This window comes from Gobio gobio (genome assembly GCF_949357685.1).
Source record: "Gobio gobio genome assembly, chromosome: 9".
In the NCBI taxonomy this organism is placed as follows: Eukaryota; Metazoa; Chordata; class Actinopteri; order Cypriniformes; family Gobionidae; genus Gobio; species Gobio gobio.
Genome location: NC_137115.1, coordinates 50,485,881 through 50,506,369, shown reverse-complemented (window position 1 = coordinate 50,506,369; position 20,489 = coordinate 50,485,881). Strand labels below are relative to the sequence as shown.

The following is a 20,489-nucleotide window of genomic DNA, read 5'->3' as shown; positions in this document are numbered from 1 at the left end:
TATGTGTGTTATATTCACGGTTATATTCATCAATCAGGCGGGCCAAGTAACATTAATAAAAAAAAATAATTCCAATCAATCGCGGGTGGACGAGAGATGAATCAATGTGTTTGTTTGATAAAGATATTTTGCGAGCCCTGGCTGTGGGCTGGGCGATTAATTCCAGTTGCCGTTTGCCACACGCTGTCACTGACAGGGGGAGCAGAAGCTCATTAAATATGCAAATCTTATCCAATCCTAGCCGTGGGCGTTTACTTCCAAGTCTTCAGTGCGACGCCCATCAAAACTGAGCGTGTCTTGAGAGAGCCTCAAAACTAGATCAGAAAATAGCCTATTACTTATTCATTATGATGTTTTTGAATGTAAAAACCACGCAAACGCAATAAGTTGACCTCACACAACGGTATAATTTTTTTTTTAAAAAGCCAGTTCATGACCCCTTTAAACGTAGCGTATAGGACAGTGCACAGCGAGCCACCTATTGCACCATCAGCCCATTTCACGGTGGGGTTTCTTTGCCTCCGCAGACTATGCATTAAAGCAGACCTATGACATAATGCCCTAACAAAAGCCACATTTTGAACACTTTTTATAGACCCTTGAACTTGGCAAATAGGACACCATCAGCTCATTTCATATCATGGTTTGTCCGACACCACAGAGGGCGTGTTAAATTGAACATTAGGCCTTGATATTAGAGGTACTGCCCTAAAGAAAGAGCAAATAGATCACTATTAATTCATGTGCATCTATGCTCTCGTTTTCTTTATAGTAAGATGGGAGTGACGCACAAAGGAAATAGGTTAAAGTATATATAAAACTAGAAACTGCAGGAGAGGTATTACAGTTTAAAAGTTTTTAAAAAACCGCCACATTTTCATGATAAATGAACTGAAAATGCGAAAATCAACCTTTTTCCTCTCCGATGCTCATGTTTGATAAAGTTTTTGCAACCAGCACCTCAAAAATCAAGTTCTCAGACCCTATAGTTTATTAGGGGTTCAAGCACGAAGTGAATATTCACAATGATGTTAAAAACCTTCTTTTGCAAACTAGTCCTAGGTTTTTTGCCCGATCAGAACCAAACCACTGCAGTATGATTCTCTGGACTCTCCTGATAAGTAAATATCAAACACATTTGAACTTTACCATTTGAGTAGCTATAACAGGGTCATTTAGAGAATAGGTCTGGCAAAACATGCTCAAAAGCCTATTAATCCTGAAGAAAAACTTCACGAAAACAGGTGAGAACGTGCAGCATACGACTCTAAAGAAGCATGTAAAATTGTATAGAGATCGGACCATAGGTGGCGCTATAACTGTTAAAAAGTTTTAAAAACCATGCATTTCCTATGGTAAAATGCCTGTATTGACTGTAAATGGTCTTTTCCATATATTATCAAGATGTTTATAAGCTTGCTAAATAAAACTTAACTTTTTTTATGCATGTGTGCCTTTAAGGCCTTAAATGCTTGAAAATCTCATTAAAAATGAGATCGAAATGCTTTTTTTCCCCCTTAAAATGAAACGTGCATGGATGAATCTTTCACAATAAGATCAATAACGTCCATTTAGAAAATAGATAGGGTGAATTTTAATTTCATGCCGACTTGAAACATTTACAAAGAGGATGTGTTGTAGTTTTCGTAGAAATGGAAAAACATGAAGCAAAGGTGAAGTAAAATGTACTTTTTGCTGAACTACAGTATGCACTGGAACACAAAGGTACTTTTCTTATTCTCAATGTGTTCTTAAAACATCACAAAAGTTACAATATCAAATAAAACAATGGCGTTTGCTGACAGTTGTACTGATGCTCTGTTTTGTTAAAGGTGCTGTAAGTGATCGCTCCTGTCAGCCAAACCCACGGCAGAGAAAGAGTCAGCAGATTTACAGAGACAGCTGTGATTTATAGACGCCTCTTTCAAGGTTGTAGACAATTTCTGCATGTACACAACTGACATAAATGACACAACTGTGGCTGGTGAGCTGTCCCACTGCGCTGGTGTCAGTAGTGTGCTGGTCCCAGGTGTCGGAGAGGGGGCGGGTGGGCAGAGAGCTGCTGGGAGCAGGGGAAGAGCGTGCTGGGGCTTCCTGGAGGTGAGAGCTCCTCATCAGAGCTCAGGAACACTCCTGCTGGGGTTCTGCTGGAGCACAGGAAGATGCATCTGAAATGGGTCAAACTGAGATCCAATATGAATATGCAAGTGCATCATTGAAGTTAGAGATCTGCTCCGAATTCTTCTGTTTGTGACCCATCCAGCAGAGGGCAGCATGGAGCCATTTTTTCCTTTGCTTTGCTTTTATTTCTAGGCTTTTGATTTAAAGCAAATGTTTGAACTCAAAGGCATCATGACATTTCCGGTTTTCGTGATTTAATGGATAAGGATAAGGATTTTCACTCAAAAATCAACCAATTCTATTAATTCTACACTATAAAATGTGTTAGAATTTGGTGTATAAAAATTTATATAAATTATGAAAATGTCACTAAGTTTTTATACTTTTCCAGACCTAGAAATCGCACTTATAGACCCCCTGTAGTGAAAATCAAGTTTTTAATGTCGTTTTAATATGCTTTAAGATAAACCATGAGCAAATTCAACACTAAACACCATTGCTGAGTATTTTTCTCCTTAAAGCTGCACTATGTAACTTTTCTGTCTGCTAGAGGTCGCCTGTTCAAAACAAAGGCGTAGTTTGATGACGGCAAGTTTGAGTGCAGAATCTTGGCTCATGTGGTCTTAACCTCACAGCCGGTGGAAAAGAAACGGGATAGGACTCGGGCAGAAATCATGTTCATGTGATTATTACCGTTACTGTAGTGAAGCAGAGCAGGAGCGATTGTTAATAAGAAGAGCGCAACACAAGCCTCGCGAGCAGTGGGACTTTTATTATGCCACAGTCGCCGGCGCCACTTCTGCTTTTCCAGTCATGAGTATGAGGTAACGCAGCTCTAATTATCATATTAGACACATCTGAGTGTGTTGAAAATGATGTTATGACTTTACTCTGTGTGTTCACTCGGCGGCTGATATGACTCTTGTTCACACTGCAGTGAGAGTAAAGCGTTTCTGCAAAATAAAACAGGAAACCGAGGGTAACGCAGATATGACGCCATCGACAGGCGACTCCCTCACACGTCCCGGTTCCTTGGTTAAAATAGCAATTTTCTCACGATTTACAAATAGTTGGAAACATTTGGTATATTGTAAGTACTCAACTGAACAAAATATATAACACTGGCCTAATGGTTTTTGGATATTTTACTGAAAAAATGTTACATAGTGCACCTTTAACTGAAGTGAACCAAAGAAGAGGTTTGAAATGCTGGTGTTTGACGTCACAAACGGCCTTGTAACCAATCACGACAATGTGTGGGCGGGCTTTAGTATATCGTTAACTGTGAAGCAAGGAGTCTCAAGTAGCCATACCGGTATATTTTTCTGTTGATATGAAAATTTTTGCATATTTAGCAATATAGCAGGTGAAATATGTATATGATGTATATTATGATGAACTATGTGCCTTTCACTGATGTTCTAAGTTGAAAGCATTTCTAAGGAGACTGATTTTTAGAAGGCAGACTGAGATGGCGGGAACATGCTAACATAACGTAGGGTGCGTCTCAAGCAGCTCCCTAGTTCAGTAGTCAGGGCACTGATCAGGGAGTTAGCCCATTGACTTGTGTCCTGATCTGTGCCCTGACTACTGAACTAAGGAGCTGCTTGAGACGCACCCATAGTCAAGCAAAATGCAAATCATATTAATTACCATTGTGTCCGACGTTGTAAAGAGCGATACCATTGTGCAGCGTTTACTACAGTATAGTTGAGTGAGTGGATCTCTGAGCTGGTGTGAGTGAGTGGAGGCGGGGCTAATTAGCATATTCACGAAACCGCGTAGACTAAATGACGCAAGGGTGTAGAGTTACATTCAAGCTATTTTAAAGGGGCTATATGCAACTTTTTCCCCAAAATAAACGTAACAATAGCCTTTTTATTTTACCATTTATGACTCAAACATCTCCTGATGAGCATACTGACACCTTGTCCGCTCACAGTGGGTGCACCTATAAGCCTGTATCCTATTTTTCCTATTTTCTGGCGGGTCGTCTTTTCCCGCGCTGTCTGCGGATGTGACGTCACCACCGCTGCGAGAGCGAGCAGAAAATGAGAGCAGTTCTGTTTTTTGGCCACAGGTGTCAGTCGCGAGTTTAAATTTCAGAAAAACGCATATAGCCCCTTTAAGGCATGAAGAATTGAAAAAATAAAAATAATTACATTTTGGTGATCAAAGATGAGTTTTAAGCAAGCGGCAACCTCCCGCAGCTTCTCTTGAAGCCAATACGGAAGTGACATAAACTGCAATTCATCGACTGGCCGCTAGAGACAGACTCCAGGAGGAGCAGAATCTCATTGAGCTCATGTTAAATTGCCCAACTTTACAGCAGAAAAAAACATGTTTACAGTCTGGTACAAATTGTGCTTTTGGTCTATACGGCTCATTTTGCTCTTCATGACAACTGTGAGGGGGTGAATTTTTTTATAACTCATTCGTTTACATTATATAAAGCCTTAAAGTTCTGCATAATTAAGGGCGTGGCCACTTTGAGTGACAGGTGGATAGTCATTTATCTGCTGTCTGTTAGTCATCGTGTCACCTCAGCTCTGCCCACATCCTGCCTCTTTGCCCATTTTCTGTTATCGGGGAGTGACGCGCTGCCAAGATGGCAACGGCCGACTCGTCCCTACTTTACGCTTCAAAACTGCTCTTCAGAATCCTATGGGTGACGTCACGGACACTACGTCCATATTTTTTTTTACAGTCTATGGTTTTAAGGTATAAAGTTGTTGACTAGAGGGGGTTTAAAGTCGCCCTGTTGTCAATAATTTTATCGTTGTAAACTTTTTTAGGCTAATTCATAGAGCCAGTGGAAACCCTGGTTCTTCAAAATAAAAAGAAAAATTGTCCAGTGCAGGTATGACATCACTTTGTAGGCCAAAACACGGATGTGAGTTCGCATTTTAGCACTTCCGGTTCCATCGTCCCGAAGTCAATGGGTTTTTGTTTAAATGGCTGAAATAAGGTCTGTGGTAAATACAAGCTCAAGACACTTTTACGTTTTATTCTACAGCATAAAATACATCAGTATTACCCCACTCGTGATTTTTTTGAAGCTGTTATGTGTCTTGAAAAGTCGGTTTGCTAACAAGTGGCTAATGGGACTACAGAGGCTGTCGAGGAGATTAAACATCATAACGATGAACAGGTAAACTCAGTCCGCTTTTACAGACTCATGCTCATAATTGTGCTCTTATAAACTAGTCTAACTCAAACGATCTGGGAAAATGTTTTGAGATAAAAACTGACGAGATGGTGACGTTGAAGTCGAGCGACGTGGTGTAGTTCGTTTATAGCCTAACTTTAGCTTTTGACTTCTGGCGACTGCATTTAGACTTCAAAATTCATAGAAGTTGTGTTCATCTGTGATAATTAATCTTGATGTACAAAACGTGTGAGTATCATAAACTTGTGTTGTTCACAGAGCTTGTTTTTAGCGATAATCCAATGGGAAAATTCTATTGGGTTTTTGTCAAAGGGAACCAATGCGATGCGAACTGTCGGTTGGCCTACAAAGTGACGTCATACCTGCACAACTATTTTAAAAAATACATTGGTTTTCAGTTGTTTTAGCTCAAAGTAATGCTTGTTTTGTCTTATTTTAAAGGGATAGTTCACCCAAAAATGACCCCATTGACTTCCATAGTATTTTTCCCCTCCATATATGGAAGTCAATGAGGTCCATCAACTGTCATTCTTCAAAATATCTTCTTTTGTGTTCACTGTTAAGCAGAAGAAAGAAATTCATACAGGTTTGGAACAACTTGAAAGTGAGTAAATGATGGCAGAATTGTCATTTTTGGGTGAACTATCCCTTTAAGTCATCTTAAAGGGGAACTTTTCATAGTGTTTACTGCTGAGGAAAGTGAGAGTATGTCAGCAGGGCAGGCTCCACTATGTTTCCCGGGCCCTCGTGTATTTAAAGTGAGGGAGTAAGTCTTACTCTTGGCGGCTGGTCGCTGCTCTGTCCCGCTGTCGGCGGTTCTTGAACCAGTTGCTGACCTGAGTCGCGGTGAGTCCCGTGGCGGCTGCCAGATCTCGCTTCTCCCGTGGCGAGGGGTACGGCTTTCGGCAGTACCACTCTCTCAACACACTACGAGACTTCTCCTGCCAGCAGAGGATGCAGTCATGCTACCAAAACCTCTTCAAATCTCTCTCAAAAAGAAATATATTGAGACTAAAGCAAGGTTTCAGAGATTCAATCGTAGGCCTACACCCATTGTGTTTAACCCTCTGGTGCTGTTCGCGTGTCCGTCAAAAATTAGCGGTTTAATTCGATAATGTTTTTTATTTCATATTTTGTATTTTTATGGGTACTTTTTGAGGTACTAAATTATATTTATGCAGTAGGCTAGTTATCCATGTAATCACTTTTTGAGCATGGACCTGAAATGAAATGTCTAAGTTAAACTTTGGTCTATTTTTTTAAGAAGACACTTGTCAGATTATGGCTGAAGAAGTGAAAAACATTATGAAAAAATGCACTAAAATCCCTTTTTCAGTAATTACTATTTTTTAATGTTTTTGAAAGAAGTTTCTTTGGCCATCAAGGCTGCATTTATTTGATCAAAAATACAGAATATTGTGAAATATTATTACAATTTAAAATATAATTTATTCCTGTGATCAAAGCTGGATTTTCAGCATCATTACTCCAGTCTTCAGTGTCACATGATCCTTCAGAAATCATTATAATATGATGATTTATTAACAATGTTTGAAACAGTTGTGCTGGTTAATATTTTCTAGATACTTTTACAGGATTCTTTAATAGATCAAAAGTTATAAAATACCAGTATTTATTTAAAATAAAAAATATATAAACAATATAAAGCATTCAAAAGTTTGGGGTCAGTAATTTTTTCTTTCTTTAAAAAAAAAAAGAAATTAATATTTTTATTCAGCAAAAATGTGTTAAATTGATCAAAAGTGATAGTAAAGATTTACATGGTTAGAAAAAAAATTATATTTTAAATAAATGCTGTTCTTTATACATTTTCATTCATCAATGAATCCAGAAAAAAGTATCACAGGTTCCCAAAAAAAAAAATTAAGCAGCAAAACTGTTTCCAACATTGATAATAAATCATCATATTTGCATTATTTCTGAAGGATCATGTACACTGAAGACTGGAGAAAAGATTAAGCTTTGGTCACAGAAATAAATTATATTTTAAAGTGTATTAAAATAGAATATCATTATTTTAATTTGTAATATTATTTCACAATATGACTGTTTATTCTGTATTTTTGATCAGATAAATGCAGGCTTGATAATACTGTACTGTATATTTCTCCAAAACACGTTTTACAAACATCATGTTTACTTAAAGCTACACTGTGTAACTTTTTTAGTTTATTCTTAGCTAAAAACACTTAGTTCTTTCAAAAATATATGTGCTCATTAATGTATATTTACTTCTTTCAAGTAATAAAATATTCTCGTAAGTTTATAATATGCCATTGAAAATACATACGGGTAATGGGTTCGAATGCGGGTCGCCATGTTGCCCCTCCATCTTGAAAGTACATTAGCCAAAGAGGGACATACCAGTAAATTCAAGCTTCGCCTTTCGCGTTTTAATACTTGATGGCACCGTGTCGAATGTGGACGAGGTCGAACTGGAAGCCATGTTAATCTTGGACTAAATCGGCCACCGTAGGAGTTAAAACGAAATCAGAATTGAGAGGAACAGAAACTAATATTCACTGGATGGTCATATACCTTTTCACCGCTAGATGGGTGAAAACATCACACAGTGTAGCTTTACTTAAAATCAAAGCCATAAATCTGGACAATTCGAGGTTGATATTGCAAAAAATGAGCTTTCAGTCAGATTTTTGTTTGGGTGCAGTACCAAACGTTTCCACTAGATGAAATGCGCTTCGTTTTGAACACGAGAAACACAAGTGTGACCCTTTCGAATGCTGTCCATGATGTGCGTGTTCACACAGCAAGTGCTAAAAACCTTTACCAAGTTTTGTACCATTCAGATGAAGTAAAAAATCAACACGTAAAAAACTAAAAACAGCACCAGAGGGTTAAAACATTGTGCTACAGCAACAGACTTGAAAACCTTGAAGCAGTAGCTGGTCTCCTCTCCATCCCAGATGGTGCGTGGCAGAGGAAACTTGCGGCGAATGCGGTACTTCCCCACGGCCCCAAGAGGACGACCCCGCTGAAGTTCAGCCTCCATGTAGTGAGCCCGGAGCCAGAGCTGCTGGAGGAGAGGGTGACTGCGCGGGGAGAACACGTTCCCCTCTAGCAAAGCGTACAGCTCTGTGAAACGGCAGTGGTGGAAGGCGACCGCTGCCCGCGCCTTCAGCACGCTCTCCTGACTCTGGGCCATGGCCAGATACACGTTAGACGAAGTGGAAACAGGAGGTAAAGAGCATAAGAAAGAGGACAAGCGATCCATGCTTCCACTCTGGAGCAGAACCTCACAGACACATGCCACCTGCTCTGGGGAGAAGCCCATCGCCATGATCCGACCAAGGATGGTGGAAGGGGTGTTGAGGAATTGTTCTGCAAAACAAGTTGGAAAAGGTCCCACTACATTACCAGAGTCCATTAAAGGGATCCAGAGGACCTGTTTCAAATCCAATCTCTAAATCCACACGACTTCACAAGAACACCAAAGTACCTTCTGATGCGACTGCGGTGTAGAAGCTCTCAGGTGAAGTTCTCACAATAGTCCTTTTTGTTCTCCGATGATAAGTGCAGTCGGTGAGTGTATCAGATTTTTTGTTTTTGCAGGTTTTACCTTCTTCAGCCACAAAGACCCGCCCAGACAACTTGGTACATGCAGGTAACCGGAGAGCATAGGGGTTAAAAAAACAGACAGGCACCAACACACACACACGCACAAACCTCTCAGAGTAAGTGTTGTTTGTATTTGTATCAATTACCTGGGGAAGATGTCAGGTGCACAATGGAACTTATTTAAATATGAAGGCAATCTTATTTTCTAATCAAATCATGGTGGCAGCATTTTTTAGACAATTTGGTTAGACATTGCAAGGTAGAAATAAGTGTGTGTATATATATATATATATATATATATGTGTATGTATGTATGTATGTATGTATGTATGTATGTATGTATGTATGTATGTATGTATGTATATATATATATACACACACTCACATACATATATAAATATATATAAATAAATAAATATTAAATTATATATAAATTAAATACATATAAATTAAAATATATATATTATATATAAAAAATAATTATTATTTATATATATATATATATATATATATATATATATATATATATATATATATATATATATATATATATATATATTTATAGTAAATATTTATATACACATACATAGATACATACACACATTTAAATATATATATTAAATACATTTAAAATATAATTTATTCCTGTTATCAAAGCTGAATTTTGAGCATCATTACTCCAGTCTTCAGATTCACATGATTCTTCAGAAATCATTCTAATATGCTGATTTGCTGCTCAAGAAACATTTATGATTATTATCAATGTTGAAAGACATTTTTTTAGGATTCTTTGATGAATAGAAAGTTGAAAAGAACAGTATTCATCTGAAATATAAATCTTTTGTAACATTGTACTACCGTTCAAAAGTTTTGGGTCGGTAAGAATTTTTTTTATTTTGTTGGGAAATAACTTAAAGAAATGAATACATTTATTCAGCAAGGATGCATTACATTGATCAAGTGACAGTAAAGACATTTATAATGTTGCAAAAGCTTTATATATATAAATAAATAAATATTAAATTATATATAAATTAAATACATATAAATTAATTAAAATATATATATATTTACAAATACATACATACACACATTTAAATATATATATTAAATACATATAAATTAATATATATATATTAAAATATATATATAAAAATTAATATATATATATATATATATATATATATATATATATATATATATATATATATATATATATACATATATATATATATATAAATTAATATATATATAAATAGAAAAGTATATATATATATAAAAATTTAAATATACATAAATAAAAAAATTAAAAATATATATAAATTAAAAAATGTATATATATATATATATGAATTAAAATATATATATATATGTGTATGTATGTGTGTATATATATATATATATATATATATATAAAATGTATATATGTGCATGCGAGTAATGGTGTGAAGGTGTGTGTAAAAGTGCTTCTAAAACATGTAGACAAACTTTAGATTCATTTAAAACAAAGAGCATTCAGGTAGCATTATATATGTTTATTACATGTCACAATAAAATGGAATATAAAAAATAAAATAACTATATGATACAAAACACACCTCTATAAAAAGAGACGTGGTTTACAATAAGGACAAAAAAACTCCCTTTGAAATGATCCAAAAAAAAAGTGTCTTTGGTTTGATCAGCTGCATATTTTTCTGTTTGTACATGAATGTGAATCGAAAGTATTAAAAAGTGAACAGAACAAACACATATAACTCTACTGACTAAAATACATGTGCATTAACAGAATAATCATTACATTCTGGAAGAGTAATAGCAATACTCAGGGACAAACACACACTCACACATTCCCTTACTTTCCAAAAAGTTAAAAACATTATCCAGGTGCTTGGGGAAGAAAGATAAAAACTTTGGCAAGTCAATACAACAACTCCTATGTAACATAAATGTGATATACAAAGACGTTACACAAAGCAAAAACTTGTTATACCACAAAATGGAGTGTAAACCTAAGCTACGATGAGGGAAACGGCTTTAAGGTTATCATAGAATGACCCAAAAATGATTGATAAATGCATTAAATATTGTTGAAAACAAAGACAGACATAAAAAGAGACTACTGTGCACCAAGGGAAAACATCAATCTCACAGGCCTAATATTACACAAACGCCTTAAATGTACAGTTGAGCGGTTTAAAAATAGCACCAAATTTTGTAGGGCCAGAAAAAAAAAACTAAATGCTTCACGAATAAAAACGTTAAAATGTGCAAAACATTCAGAGCTGTGCTCCGCATTAATCAAACTAGTCTGGTGGTGTCAATGACGTGTGTTGAGAAAGTCATACTCGTAGCTTTGAATCACCTAGACTAAATTGCATTTGATTAGCATTAGGTGAATAAAAATGACACAAAAAGATTTGATTCCAAAATACAGGACAAGTTACAAATATGGAGAGAGGGGAATTTCACGGTAGATGTACATGGTGGATCTGTAGTGTAAGAAGAGGCTGTTTTTAACAGTAAACAAATCTTAGGGTTCAGTTATCATGCAGAACAGTTGCATAGACTAATATTCAGTACTTCAATTCCCTTCAAACACTAGAGCCTATATATGTTTATACACGGTTTCATGGTAATGAGCTGGAATGCTTGGGTAAGCTCAATGGTTTATCTATGGAAACGAATGCCAATGATCTGTCATATCAAAACGTCCATGGACAGCTTAGTGCACCATCATGAACTTACTCTCTACATAGAATATAAAACAACAAACGTGGTAAGAGTGCTTCACTGTGTATGTCCAAGCATCTTGCCGTCCACAAATCTGACACGTGCACCATCCACTCACCAAGGCCAATTCAATGTTAAAGGACTTGGACCAAGCTGTTGAGTGTAGTATGTCCGATGCAGTTGTGAAAGGCACGTTTAAAGGTTAGCGTCTCATCTTCCACCCAGTGCTGTGAGTTTGTTGAACCTTCTCCCAGTGCAGGGTTCTGCTGGTGCATGATGGGATCTTTGTGAGCCACATGTACAGGACGTTTGAAGGAAAAGCTCCCCATGCCTAGCTCAGACCCATTTCACTCCAGGACGGCCATAAACATGCATTTGCCTCTATTACATTGTCTCTATATGACTTTTAAAATGATAAAAGTTCTGTTCAGAGTCATTTTATCTATAAAAATGAGAAATAACAAAAATGTAAGGCACAATAGAAGGCATTCCCGCATGCTCTTCACTCCCAGATAAAACAATCTTGATTGCCTAGTACACATTAGTGCCTCATGGTAGCCCTTGTAACAAGCCACAAGCTCTGGGTTTCATCAAAATCAGAGCCGTAGACACAAACTTGGATTCCTAGAGGTGAATATTGGTTATACAAACATCATCTCTGACAAAATGGCAGTGCCTTTTCCTCTACTGAAATTAAAACCTCTAGTCATGCCCTTGGTGAATACACTGCTTTCACACATGAATTCAAGATATAAGACAGAGGTTCTTCTCAACAACCTAGTTTAAGACTTAACCTACACGAGGAAAAGTGAGGAAAGACTTGCTTCTGCAACTCTAGCCAGGCTGAGACTCAACACAAACTGCATCTGGCAGAACTGGTCATTACAAACCTAGGTCATCATCCACAGGGACAGACTGCAGTTGTGTAAGAATCTTTGAGTCCCCGTCCATGTCCTCCACTTCATCCAGCTGAGAATCTCTCTCCACATCCTCACCTGGAGGAGTGCCCAACAGGAGGGACTCCCCTCCTGGCAGACCCAACAAAGCGGGGTCCTCCGGAAGATCCCCTTTCCCACGTATGTCAAATAATGTCAGACCGGCAGAGGAGGACAGCGGGGCGGTGCTCCAGGCTAACTGAGAGAGGTGGGGCCCAGATGCCACACCGCTACAGATTGGACTAAGCGGTAGCATGCTATCAGGGCTGAGGGACTGCTGGGATTGTAGGACGCCTGTAGGAGTGGGAGTGCTGGATGAGTCCGGGGTGTTAGGAGAGGCTCCTGGGGTTGGGTTGGCAATGGTCCCTGGCTCAGGGCTGCAGTAAAGTGTAGATGATCCGACAAATCCCAAATGAGACGGTTGTAGTGAATTTGAGGTTTGAGCAGTGAGTAAAGGTGCTGGTTGATGCTCGAGTGAATGTACAGCTGAGGTTTGAAGATCAAAGGTGCTGTTGCTCGAGACCAAATTGTCTGGGACGGACTTGACAGGCATGCTGGCAAACTGGATGCCAGCTGGGATAGTAAGGATGAGTTTGCCGTTTTGAACACTTAGGATGGGGCTGCCCCCAATGCCACCTGCTAAGAGGATGTTGCCTGGAGACAAAAGCAGAACAAAGACATCTCAATACAGAACAAAACAAACATCTATTTTCTTTTTAGATTATTATTTGTGTGACATACCCGTAGAGGAAGAAGGCAGCTGAATAACCCCCGAGTTGAGAAGCTGAACACCCGGGATGGTTCCAGTAGGGACACTCTGAGGAGGCCCTATTGGGCTAAGGCGTATCGGTCCCTGGGCAACGCTCAATCCTGTTCCAGCTCCAGATGTCAGAATCTGGAAAGCACCTCCAGGGGACGGGATGGAAAGAGATGGTGTTGCTGGAACCACCTGAGGGAAGGAGAAGGTTCCAGTCTGAGTTCCCGCAATAGATGTCACAGGCATAAGTTGAGGCAGTGACAGGGGGACAAGCTGAGGCTGGCCGGAGTCTTTGGGTTGGGATATGGGGACAACTTGAGTCGGGGAGGAGATGGGAATGACTTGCGTCCCCATAGAGGTCTGTATCTGTTGAAGGGTGGCTGAAGTAGATTCATCTCCAAGCTGAGGTGTAAGCACTTGTGTAACGTGTCCATCAGCCATCAGGGGGAGTGATAAAGCACTGCTGGTGCTTAGTGTGGTGGGGCCATTCTGAGCAAGTCTTGGACCAATGTGCAAGGTCTGTGTCTGAAACTGAGGAATGGGGACTTGGGGTAACTGTGGATTGACCGGAACAAGCTGGGGGCAAGATGACAGTGTGGCTCCAGATGTAGACTGCATCAGTTGAGAAACTGGAACGCCCTGTATCGATGGTACCACCTGTGGTAAAGACAGCACCTGAGGGCTGGAGATGGAGCTGCAAGTCGGGGACTGAGTGTCGGCCTTTCCCAATACAACAATTTCCGGAGGCTGTGTGGGCTGTAATGGCACTATGGGACTGGAGATGACTGAACTCACAGAGCCAGCTGTCGATGCAGAGATGCGATTTGGCGCCAGTATCACCGAAGGAAGCGACGTGGGAGAGATGACAGAAGTGGAGATGGTGGACGAGGACATAGAGTTTGTAGGCATTGACGGACTATTATCTGGACTCTTCAGGGCTTCTGGAAGACTGATGAAATCCAGCGGAGAGACATTGCTGCTGGCTGTTTTTGCGTCCTCGCTGAGAGAGAGAGGTATTGTGCTAGTCAGACTGGCTTGTGGATTCAGAACCACAGTGGACAGGCTGCCTTGGGCCTCCATATCATTGATGCCTCGTTCATCTTTGGAGATTATTTGAGCCCCATTAAGTAGCAATGGTGCATTAGCTGTAACAGGACTGAGAGTGACTGTGTGGCCGTCACTCAGTGTCAACCCATTAATGATGACCCCGGTTCCTGCCCCTGAGAGTATAGGGCTCCCATTGAGCAGCAGTGGATGAGAGCTTGTGAGGAATCCCCCGGTGCTGTTGAGAATAAGCTGACCAGTACTGCAAGGAGCACCAGTGAGGGATATAAGAGAAGCATTGCAGCTGCCTGTCTCTTGGGCAGAAGGTTTGTCAGTAATATCCTCCAGATCTCCTTTGCTGGCTTCATCTTCTGTGCTGTGGTTCCCATCAGATTCACTAAAGAAGAGACAGAAATATTACATATTGTCTTGAGGATTGGAAATACATGGTACACATTGATCGAAACTACATTTTTGACATCTGTATCAATAGAGGAGAAACCTAAATTGATTACAAACCAGACCTAGTGAAGCTTGTGGTCTGACAAAACCCCCTAGATTACTCTCTGCTGCTATTCATTTATTTCAGACATCTCGTTAACTTAAAATTAGTGCCAAATACTAAAAAAAACTAAATATGTGATTTTCAAAGTGCTCTAGATTAGGCCTGTTGCGATAGTCAATAAATCAATTAATCGCACACTAAAAAAAAGAGCTCGATAATTTCCAGCATTCGTTTTTATATCAATTTTTGCTGAGCGTTACATCATATGATCACGCTCTTATACATGTAAATGCTTTTAAGCGTGTCAAGACACAAGAGAATGTGGCGTATGTCAATGTCGTGTGTGTGTGTGTGTCAGTCAGTGTCCTGTGTGTGTGTCAGTCAGTGTCCTGTCTGTGTGGCTGCGTCTCACGTCAGCTAATCGAGGGACACTCTGAGACACACACACACACACACACTCGACGCACAGACAGACTCGCGTCAGTCTCCTGCTCACATCGAGTTCTCTTTTGCTCATGAACAAACAATAACGACAACACAGAGAATTTTGAGTATTCTAATATTAGGAGTCTTAAATTAGTTAAATACCATCTTAAATGAACTTAAAGAGTTGTGAGGAAATGAGATGCGCGGGACAGAGTGTGAGATCCGCGTCATGTTCGTCAGCGGCCGTTCTTAAAGTGACAGGAGCACTGATGATGCTTGTCATTAATGTTCATCAAAGAACAACGGGAACTGAGAAAATTGTAGCTTTGATGATGATTAATCTATATTTCATTTATTATTTATGCAGTTAAGAAAGGTGTTTGATAACTATTACATTTCTGTATATGTCTAATGGGCACAGGTAAAAAATAACATTTATTATAATGGGGTTATGTAAAGATTGTTTTAAGTTCACTTAAATTAAAAGTTGTTTTTTTTAAGCCTAATAAATGTTGAAATTGGCAGCTTTCAGTCACTGTAATGTAACGTCATTAATGTTTTATAGAGACATCAGTGATACTGGCCTTCATTCATAAAAACATGACATTTAAAATATGCTGTCAATAAATTGTTTCTACATTAATTTGGAGAGTAACTGAAATTATTACAATATCAAAACATTAAAAACGTATTAATCGTGATTAATTACAGAATTTTTTTTTATTTATTTAGTTAATTTTTTTAATCGATTCCTAGCACTACCTAAAACACAATCATCCGTTGTAGTTTTCCAGCTGTTTATTCAAGTGCATTTTTTTGTAAACAGACTGAGAGTCCATTGCTTTTTTGTTTTGTTCATTTATTGTGGATATTTAAAATGCTTTCCATTTTCAGTGTTAAATAGTCTTTAGAAATAAAAGTTTATTGATCTTTGAAAAGGTGTACCTGCATTATTATGCCATTATCATTATTTTAGATGAAAATGGTCTCAGAACGACAATATTATCGTTCATCGCAATAATTTCTTGGCCAATTTATCGTCCAGCAAACTTTTTTATCGTGACAGGCCTACTCTAGATTATCAATAATGGTCAACTGATTTATCCCCAAGGTTGATATATTGGCAGATAAGTTTTCTGTTTGTCAGAAGTGGGGCTTTTATACTGCATAAAAACATGTACTCTGAGCGTAACGGTCTGTCTGTGTGAACTGAATGTGGACAGGAGAGTTCAGCTGTCACTGGACAATCAACAAACTTTAAACTCTTGATTTCAAACTATGCTACGCTATATTTAGTTGCCCACTATGTCATATTCATGTCATTTTCACTTTGTGCCTTGTCTTTATTTGAAAAAATATGATTCCCAGTGCACACACATTTACCAGATTACTGAGTGCCCTGGTTAGCGTTTACTTCCTTTTTATTCATATTTTTTTTAAATTTCTTTATTTGAGAATATAAAGTTTTCAGAATCAAGAAGTTCTAATTTATTAAATATTAAGTAAAATAAATTATAAAATTATAAATATAAAATTGCTAGAAAATGATTAGTACAGAGTAACTTTTTTGTCTGTATTGGACTATGGTGATATAATGTGTATATATAATCATTTATAAATAATTGTATCATTTATTTCACCCTTTTTTAACTGCAAGTCTATCATGCTGCTTTTTTTGTAGCTGGTGCACGTGTCTGTACACATCTTTGTATTGCTTATGAAATTACACAAGGAGGAAAAACCATATGTTACATTTTATTTTAAAAGCTTTACTGGGCAAGTTACCGAAGTACATGTCTACTTTGCTGCCTATATAGCTAGCATATATAGAACCAGATCAACAGAAAAACTTTACTTAAGATGCCATTTTCCCACACAGAGCTTGATAGATCTGCCTTTTCCAATCAAGAGCTTCAAGATATACTAAACATGGAATCTGTACCACTTCTTGATCTATTTTAAAGACCGTTTTTATAGAACAATGCATTTAATAATGAATTGTTTTATAGTTCTTGATCTTGTGTTTGTTTAGTGCGTGGGTTTTCATGTAATACTTTTGTATTTTTAATGTGAATTTTCTTTCTTTTGTAGATTTAATGTATTTTTTCATTTTGTTATCTTGAAAATATAGGCATTTGCACAACATAAATGTGCTTTTAGGGAACAAACAGCATAACTGATTAATAAGAGATTGAAAATAGTATCTCTAGTCTAGTTGATAAAACAAATAGCCATCTTGATTTTTTTTTCTTTTCTACTGACCATAGATGACAAAATCTCATCTCAGCACTTTTGATGAATGGCTACGCTATTTTTAATCGTGATATTTAGTCAGCCGAAACAGTTTTGAGTTTTAATTATACTATATTATTTTTTGTGGCTCTGGAAAATAGTGAGACTGTATTATGTTGAATATCAAAGTGTTTTTGTGTCTATTAGTTAATGACAGTTTTGTGGACACATTTTTGATTTTAGATTAGTGTAGTAAAAATATAGTTCTTATTCTGAAGTAAAAAGATCAAATTAGACCCTTGGGGTAACATGAGCCACTCAGAACTGGCACAGAAGGCCCTGGGTGGCAGGTTGTTAGTGTTATTATTTTTAAATGTAATAATTATTGTGATTAATGAGGTTATTATTCAGTATTTCCATGCATTAGATGTACATCTTCACTAATGTGATCTTCACTTACTTTAAAACCTGTAGGTTACTTGAGTGAAATCATTACATTTGCATTCATAGTGTTGCTATTATCACATCTTCAATTCAAATATGGTCAATTAAATATGATAATTATTAAATGTAATATTTATGTCACAATTTCTGCTTTGTCGGGCAGCAGTTATTCAATTATTCAACTAAATTGTCAAAATCAAAATGTAGTATTTTACATTAATGACACTTAAAAATATATATAAATATTAATAAGAATTATATCAAGTAATGTATAGTAGTGGGGTAAGAAGGCCTCTGCTCTGAATAATTTCACATTTTTAAATGAGCAGATTTTTCTATTAATTTCCTATAATAACACATTGGCTGATGCATCACATGCTAAACTTGTATCTAAATATGTTACAATTTATACACATTGTTCTTAAGGGGGGCATCTTCCTTCCCCCATGTTACCCTACTTCTTTCTTAAATGTGAGATTTAGCAGCCCATGGACTGAGAGACATTGTGGTGCAGAGTTTCAGGAAACTCGAGCCACTCCTGGCGCCCCTATCTCACATTTCACAACAAAGCGACATGCTTTCAGCCTTGTTTTCTAAGAGCTCCGTGTCATTTTCACATGTCAAACACAATGATAGCGCAAGAAATATACTCAACTTTTCCCCCACAGATGTATCCCTCTGTGTTCAAACAATGAAACAGGCCTACATGAGGAGCACAGCTACAGTAAGGTAAGAAAGTAACAGCCTCCATCAGAGATGTGTAGTTTACACCCTCGTCCTAGTGTAAACCTCGCACACAATAGCGGTTTGTTTACTGCTCTCTTCTCTCGGTTTGGCTCAAGAATGTCTCTCTTGGGCCTGAACGAAAGCATTGAAATCAAACGCGCTTACCTTTTGCTGTTGGTACCGGACGGGGTCCGGTCCCTCTGTCGGCGATTCTTGAACCAGTTGCTTACTTGAGTCAGAGAAAGTCCGGTGACTTTGGCTAAATTCTTCTTCTCGACCGGAGTGGGATACCTGTTGATCTTGTAGCATTCCTTCAGAGCGTTGCGGGACTTCTCCTTGAAGCAGTACACCGTCTCCTCTCCGTCCCAGATGGTTTTGGGTAAAGGAAACTTTTTGCGCAGTCGGTATTTGTCCACGGCGCCCAGACTGCGACCCCGGGACCGCTCAGCCTCCTTGTAGCGCGCCTTCAAGTAGAGGTCTTGAAGGAACCCATGGTTACTCGGGTGGAAGTCGTGGCTGTCTAGGATGGCGTACAACTCTTTGAATTCCTCCCGGTGAAATGCGACCAGAGCCTGGGCCTTCAGCAGGGTCTCGTTGCCACGTAGCAGGTCGGCCGAAGGAGGGATGGTGGAGAGGAATCTCCACAGGCGATCCACATTGCCCGCTTGCAGGAGCGCTTCGCACAGACACGCGACTTGATCGGTGGAAAAACTGAGCCCCGAGTTCTGGAAGCTCTGGAGCAGTTGTTCCGAAACTTCGTCCGGATCCGTCTCCTCTTTCACTTTGGCTTCGTCGTCTTGCGTGGACTCCTTTGGGCCGTTTTCAGTTTGTTCTGTGGACTCCAAAGACAAGGAAGCCATTTTTATTTTAACTTTTTCCTTCAAGTTCCTCCTCCCTCCCCTTCTGTGTTTCTCTCTCCCATTCTCCCGTAGGCGAGCGAGCGCCGCTGCAGCGCGAGGAGTGCGTCACGCCCCTGCGTTTCGGCAACCTCCCCCATCGAGAGCACACACACACACACACACACACACACACACACACACACACACACACACACACACACACACACACACACACACACACACACACACACACACACACACACACACACACACACACACACACACACACACACACACACACACACACACACACACACACACACACACATCCACCGCAGGCCTGCTGCATTTCCATCTGCTTTAGCTACTATTGTGCAATCATCACTGGCTTTTCTTAGTTTCTGTGTTTGCATACAACTCTCAACTTCCAAACTCACACGTGGACATAAATATCTATCTATCTATCTATCTATCTATCTATCTATCTATCTATCTATCTATCTATCTATCTATCTATCTATCTATCTATCTATCTATCTATCTGTCTGTCTGTCTGTCTGTCTGTCTGTCTGTCTGTCTGTCTGTCTGTCTGTCTGTCTGTCTGTCTGTCTGTCTGTCTGTCTGTCTGTCTGTCTGTCTGTCTGTCTGTCTGTCTGTCTGTCTGTGTGTCTGTCTGTCTATCATGTCTATCTATCATCTATCAGTCTGTCTGTCTGTCTATCATGTCTATCTGTCTGTCTGTCTGTCTGTCTGTCTGTCTGTCTGTCTGTCTGTGTGTTTGTCTATCATGTCTGTCTGTCTATCATGTCTATCTATCATCTATCAGTCTGTCTGTCTGTCTATCATGTCTATCTATCATCTGTCTGTCTGTCTGTCTGTCTGTCTGTCTATCATGTCTGTCTGTCTAGATCTATTTTTTTGTGTGTGAATATAAAAAGGCAGAACGTTTTCTGTGATGTGT

At 38.7% G+C, this 20,489-nt stretch overlaps 2 protein-coding genes across 2 annotated transcripts; both read right to left on the bottom strand.

Annotated features, from left to right (window-relative positions):
- Positions 1-1,573: 1,573 nt before the first annotated feature.
- Positions 1,574-8,859, bottom strand: six9 (SIX homeobox 9). Its single transcript, XM_079825415.1, has 3 exons — positions 8,202-8,859; positions 6,068-6,231; positions 1,574-2,144 (listed from the first exon to the last, which is right to left on the bottom strand). The coding sequence occupies exons 1-3, from the start codon at positions 8,694-8,696 to the stop codon at positions 2,009-2,011; spliced, it is 795 nt and encodes a 264-aa protein (XP_079681541.1). The 5' UTR covers positions 8,697-8,859; the 3' UTR covers positions 1,574-2,008.
- Positions 8,860-10,403: 1,544 nt separating this feature from the next.
- On the bottom strand, positions 10,404-19,584 carry six5 (SIX homeobox 5). The gene is made up of 3 exons (XM_079824700.1): positions 18,855-19,584; positions 13,297-14,753; positions 10,404-13,209 (listed from the first exon to the last, which is right to left on the bottom strand). Exons 1-3 carry the CDS (start codon positions 19,547-19,549, stop codon positions 12,503-12,505), a joined length of 2,859 nt encoding a protein of 952 aa, XP_079680826.1. The 5' UTR covers positions 19,550-19,584; the 3' UTR covers positions 10,404-12,502.
- Between the last annotated feature and the right edge of the window lie 905 nt (positions 19,585-20,489).